The sequence below is a fragment of the Limulus polyphemus genome, unplaced genomic scaffold (genome assembly GCF_000517525.1).
Source record: "Limulus polyphemus unplaced genomic scaffold, Limulus_polyphemus-2.1.2 Scaffold1802, whole genome shotgun sequence".
NCBI lineage: Eukaryota > Metazoa > Arthropoda > Merostomata > Xiphosura > Limulidae > Limulus > Limulus polyphemus.
In genome coordinates this window covers 34296-40904 of record NW_013667412.1, presented here as the reverse complement: position 1 = coordinate 40904, position 6609 = coordinate 34296, and the positions used below count along the sequence as shown (strand labels likewise).

At 33.0% G+C, this 6609-nt stretch overlaps 1 protein-coding gene across 3 annotated transcripts in view; it reads left to right on the top strand.

Moving 5' to 3' along the window:
- The window catches only part of LOC106464984 (peptide deformylase, mitochondrial-like), a 70258-nt gene that overhangs the window by 35888 nt on the left and 27761 nt on the right, over nt 1-6609 (top strand). For 2 of the 3 annotated variants that reach the window (XR_002611870.1, XM_022392803.1), the window contains exons 3-4: nt 1049-1219; nt 2608-2847. Coding sequence is in view for 2 of the 3 variants with exons in the window: in XM_022392803.1 (XP_022248511.1) it covers nt 1049-1219; nt 2608-2847 (411 nt within the window). In the remaining variant the exon portion in view is untranslated. The remainder of the gene's footprint in view (nt 1-1048; nt 1220-2607; nt 2848-6609) is intronic. The other variant, XM_013925166.2, reaches the window with a different exon arrangement.

Here is a 6609-nt window from a genome sequence, read left to right as displayed (position 1 = left end):
CCTAGGTGTGTATATATATATATATATATAATTTGAAAAATAAAAAATTAGAACTTGTATTAAAAGTTGAACTGTAAACTGTGTTTTAAAGCAAAGTTTGCTTATATACATTGATAATAAAGAAGATTAATTCAATTTGGAAAGTAACTCTGTAAAAAGGTCATGATATGCATACTTTGACCCACTCATGAAAGGGTTAATTTACTTGTATAGGTTTTGCATAAATTAAACTGTTCAATCAATATCTGCTGTGTTTATTGTTTCTCATGCTAATTCATATTCTTTAATACCTTATTTTTTCACAATATGAAGTTTTGTTTACTTAAAATCTAGATTGCTTGTTTGAAGCTTTTTAATTTATTTCTATCTCTGTGCTTCTTACATCTTTCAACTTTGTTAAGTAACATACCATCATGTTGTGTGTATCATTTATAACATGAATATTACATTCATTAAATAAACATTTTTTCTGAATTCTGTACTCGTATTTTTTAATACTTTTCACCTTCATTCTGCACATAAACACCTTAATTAAAAATAAAATATCCTATCACATTCTGTTTATTTAAAGTTTGTGTGACTCACCTCTCAATCACAAAGAAAGTAAGTGAAATCTGTTTACGTAGGAAGTACTTTGAAGTAGACTTGGACAATTTAATCACATAATTGTTATAATTTGTTATCTATGAGCAACAATTACATTGATTATTGTCATGTAAACTAATTAATTCATCAAAATTCTGATTAAATTGAATTATCTAAGTTAGCAGTTCTGATTATTACTTTTTTTTTATTATTCCAACTATTCAAATAATCAAAATATTGTTGTTAATTCTTTAAACATTAGTTGAAAAGAGTTGATTATCTTAGTTTTTTTTTTATCTGACCAGAAATCATTCTTACTTAGAAGATCATTAATCATTAACACTGTTGTAGTTTTGTTGGTAAGTAATCTGTAATATATATGGTGAATTAAATCGTGTTTCTGTACTTTTAAAAGTTTTATTTGATGTAACACTGCATTTAATATACTAAATATGTATTCTAGGTAATAAGCAAAATGAAGAAAGTAATGAGAAATCACAAGGCAGTTGGCCTAGCTGCACCACAGATTGGATGTTCTCTTAGAGTCATCACAATGGAATTTAGTCCTGAAAGCTTAGAGATGTTTCCTCCTAGTATTGTTCTTAGTAGAGAATATCAAGCTTTTCCTCTACAGGTAAAGTTTGTTCAAGTATACAAGAGCTTAATGATTTATTTTTTGGCAAGATTTGTTTGTAGTATTTAATATAATAGGTGTAGCTGTGTACCTGTGTAGTTTTTGCCAGTGTAGGACTTAACTATGTGTCCTTTGTCATCTAGGTTAATTTAGATATATGGTAAGTTAGATATTGATTTTTAGGTAATTTTATTCTGTTTGCACGTTCATTATTAGTACATACTTTGTGGACTAGATAAATTCAGATTAACTATGTGCCTTATCATTTTCTCCTTGTAATCTACAATTTGGAGTTCTTCCCCATAGTGACTATTTTATTGATTTTTACTTATTGCTCTAAGTCGTGTTTTCCAGTTCAAGACCCTACCATTTGGACTAACCTTGGCTCTTTAAGCATTTTGTAGGAGGAGAGGGGTACAAACCCCCTCCTGACACTTTCATTGTATGAGTCTTTGCATTCTTCTTTCAATGGATGATTGGCTCCTGCATGCTTCAACCTATTCACAGTCCAGAGACAACACTCCTCTGTCATACAGGATGCAGCACATTAGGGATTCCTGATAATGAACTTCCCTCATCCTTACCCCACTCAATACCCTGTTCTTTTGGGTTTCTTTTTTCCAACCTCATTCAGCCTCAAACCAGTATAGGTGGTGCAATGCTGTTGGTGGAGAGTAATCACATGATATGTACACGTTCAGAAATTGTGTGAAATTGACGGGGTATAAAGACTGGTGTGCTGATTGCAAACATTTTTTTAGCAATTCTTTGAAGGCAAAAAATGATCAAGATAGCTTTGTGTGAGAAAGGTAAGTAGCTATAAGAAATACATTTTCAGTGTAAGAACAATTTTTAACTTCCCTATTGAAAAATTGTTTGGAAAAATGTAGCATAATATATTAAGGTAGAAATAAATAGCTATTCTTGTTGAGTGTTTCCCTCTATATGGAAAAAAAACAATTTTCGCATGTTACAACTCTTGAGCTCCCATATACCTTACAATCAACTGGTTCAAATGCATGTCGCATGTAAATGTCATGTGATAACTCTCCAACAATAAGAGTGCAACACACTCTCCTGATGCAAATGACTCCTCCTTTTCGATTTTACCGAACTCTCCCTTCTCGTTTGGCAGTACTTGTGTCAAGACATTTTTGTAGTGCTTTTCAAATTGTTCAACTTCGTGATTTTCTTTGTTATTCTGAAGTGGTTATTATTTTCTTCTTTATTTTTCTACAGTTAACAACCTTTCAGATAACTTATTTTCACAGTTTTTAATTATTTTTTTTCTTCAAACAATTGTCTTTGATTTTCATTTTTACACAATGAATTCCAAAGTTCATGTTACTATTTCAGAGATAATACCTTCTATTATCACACTTACACAGGCTACAGGAGGGGGTACTCATCTTTGGACTTATCGGCTATCATCTTCCGTGAGATTGTTCATTATAGGAGTCAACCTGTTTCACCTGATCTTGCCCCTATTCCTCCTGAACATGCCAAACTTGCTCGGGTCTACAAGAATTTTGACAGCCTTTTTCCTCCACCTGATTTTGCCATATTTTTCTATGCCCCTACTGCAGAATCAGCTAGGCCTAATACGGCTTTTAGATATAATTTCTCAGGTATGTACTGTTTTATCTATTTCCCCAATATTGTATGATCCCCACTCATCTTTTTTACATGATAACCTCCTATTCTCAGTATTTGATGCCCCCCCTCATCCCTGGATATTAGGGCTCATGCTGAGTGTTTTTTGTTTTTTTCACAGATGGGTGCCAGCATACCTTGCCCTACATGGGCTGCGGATCAGTGTACATTGGCCTACCATCAGGCTGAATGTCCCTTACCTGATTATCAACAGTTAGAATAGATTTTGCACATTTGGGGGTGGACTCTGATCATCCTGTTTGTTTATACCACGCCCAATTTTCCCACCTTCATCTTATCCTATTGACTATCCTATGGTACTTGTCTACCACTACCATCCACTTCCATTTCAAGGAAATCCACAGAAAGCCTTGGGGTTTTCAGGGCATTGCCTCTCACTCTTATTTTCCCATTGGCACGTTTGTCTTCTCCAGCTCTAGCCTTACACACGTGGTTTCTCTATTTTGGGGATCTCCTGTGGGGGACACAGCCTTATTCCAAGTTTGTTTACTACCTACTTATCTTTGGGACTTAATTATGGCTCCCTTTTCTACAACAGTATGTTTTTAGTAACATTCATGAGACTTTGGAATTCCATGAGGAGTTAGTGTGACAAAAAGAAACTACCCCTTCTTTATTGGTGGATAATTTGTCTCATTCTGAGCCTAGACGTATTCCTTTTACTGTTTCATGTCCAGCTCCTTCCCAGCCCCTTCCTTCCTCAAAGTACGTTAACACCTAAACAGGAATGGTGATTCATTACTTTATATTTTAGCAAGTTTATTGGATAGGATACAACTTTATGCTTTGTACAGACCCATAACAAATATTTTCTCACTTTTATAAAGTACTTTAGACAATTCTTGATAGTGTCAAAGTATGTTAACACCGAAACAGGAACGGTGATTCATTACTTTATATTCGGCAGGGTTCTACTTCAGCCACTAACAGTAAAATAACAATAGGAAATAAGTGTAAAAACTTTAGAAGAAACTCTGAGGAGATTTACTTGGAACATTAATATCCATACTGAAAAGAATAGAGTACTATTCATTATGTTTCTTCTCATTTCTAACTCATCTACTAGCAATGGAATAACTACAGAAAATAAGTGGGAAAAGGTGAGAGTGTAAACTCTGACCATTAGTACTTTGAAATTGTGTAAACACTACTAACAATGCTATACATTTTATTTTGCAACCTTTTTTTTGTTATACTTTGATTACTTACCTACAACATGGAGAAATAAATATAATGTTACAGTACAAAAATAACAAATAAAATATAAAGCTTTACTGAAAATAAAAATGTTTGGTAATTAATTATGAGGTTTTTTATTTTTTATTTCTTTTAACTGTTTATTATTATGAAAGTAACTAAAATCATAAAAATAGAAAGATGTTAGGTAAGATAATGAAAGAAAAATAATAATAAACCTTCATGGTATATATGCAGCAGAATCTTCTGCATTATGCTATTTGATAGGGTCATGTCGATGCACATACACTGTGTAATTTCAACTTCTACTGGAGTATTTTTAGTCAGACATGGTTCAAAGGTCAATAAAACAAAAATTGATAAATATAAATAGATTTATACTGTTAAGTGATGTAAGCTATTTGGAATAAACATTTGTGGTTTACTATTACAATTTGCAGTTATTCTAGAACAAAAAAAAGTAACTTAGGTTTATTTCCTAATTTTTATTATGGTTACAAGATCAATCAAATCGATCAACACCATATAGGGTTAATATTGATAAAATAACAGGTTAAATATAAAGTTTTATTTCAAAAACTTTTGATGATCACATAGAAGGTTATAGAGATTACGCAAATGAAACTTGACAAATTTCAGATACAGAAAAGTATTTTTAATTTTGAAACCAAAATTACTTTGTACGTTGGATAGTCAACATTCTGAAAGAAAAAATTCACAAGCAAATATTTAATAAAAAAATCTTAAAACATAATTCAAAAACCAGATATTTTGTATATGAAATCCTTGTAATGTTTACTAATAATCTGCAAAATTTTGTAAAGACTTGCATACATTTTAAAAAATTAAAGAACAATTTCTCTCAGAGACACTTTTCTGGTTACGAGCTGGGTGAATTCCACCCAGCCTGTAATGGAAGTATTAAGTGAGATTTAAAGACATGAGCAAGCAAAAAAAATCAGACCAATGCTTAGATGGGCAAAGGAAGAAACCTTGGCAGTCAAGTAGTAGCTGTAGTGTAAAATAAGTTAAATATTATTGGAAATACATTTTTGCTTAACATTTAAATTAAAGGGTTGATCACTATTTTCATTGGGAGAAGTTTATTTGAAATACAGTATTTAAAGGTTACTTAATAGAAATAAAGCAGTAAAAATGGGAAGGAATGGCTTTATATGTAAATTGTGAGTTACATCCTTTTGAGCCCCCCAGTGGCACAGCAGAATGTCTGCAGACTTACAGTGCTAGAAACTGGGTTTAGATACCTTTGGTGGGCAGAGCACAGATGGCCCATTATGTAGCTTTGTGCTTAATTTCAAACAAACATCCTTTTGCATTTGAATATATCAAAGATAATAGCAAGGACATTGGACCTGTTTGAATTTCTATTAGCGGGTATGGGTGGAGAAGGCTTTTAGTTAGAATTTGCTACAGACCACCAGATTAATCTGGTGAAATTAATGAGAAACTCTCTGCAGTAAGATTAAGGTTTCAACTATTAAAGAGTTCTTGATTATGGGGGATTTTGATTTCAGGCATATAGATTTAAAAAATTTAAGAGTCAGACCATGAGGGAGACATGTTTTAAGAAACTGTTCAGGATGTTTTTTTACACCTGTAGATCTGGGAACCTACTGTTGAAAACAATGTTATTGTTACGACAGCGGGTGTCACGTCACGCTGGTAACACGTCATGATATTCTAGAAGATTCACGAAGAAACGAGATGTACGCTTTTTGTATATATAAGACCGGTAAGAAGTGACGGCAACAATGTAGTTGAATTGCAGACATAGATAGAGACGGACAGTTGGACCAAGCATGTGAGTCATTCGTTGTGAATTATAGCATTTGTTTAACTTATAGTGTGACTGTGGAAATTCTGTGGATTGCAAAATTGTATTGAGAAAGATTAAACTAGTTTTATTTAAGAAAGGACTTGTCTAGCTAAAGTTTTTTGGAAAGAAATTATATGGGAAATTAACTAACGACCAGAGACATAACAAATTGGTGTCAGAGAGTGGGACGAAAAAAAATGGAAACGAGAAGCGGCAAGTCAAACTACGGCGTAGCAGATTTGATGGCAGCAATACAAGAGCAGCAAAAGAAACAAGAAGAGAGATTACAGCATTTGCAAGAAAACCTGCAACAGTGGCAGTTGGAACAGCAAAGTAAACAAGAAGAGAGATTACAGCAGTTGTTGAAGGAAAAAGAAAAGAAACAAGAAGAGAGATTTCAGCAGTTGTTGGAGGAAAAAGAAAAGAAACAAGAAGAGAGATTACAGCAGTTGTTGGAGGAAAAAGAAAAGAAACAAGAAGAGAGATTACAGCAGTGGCAACTAGAACAAGAAAGGAAACAGGAAGAAAGTCTCCAACAGTTGCAGGAAAGCCAGCAGCAACTACAGGAAATTCAACAACAGTGGCAAGAAGTAAAAATGGAAAACATTAGTAAATTTAAAAGCGAATTAGATACATTAAACGATGATTTATTGTCTTTTACGCAAGGAAGATACATTAACCA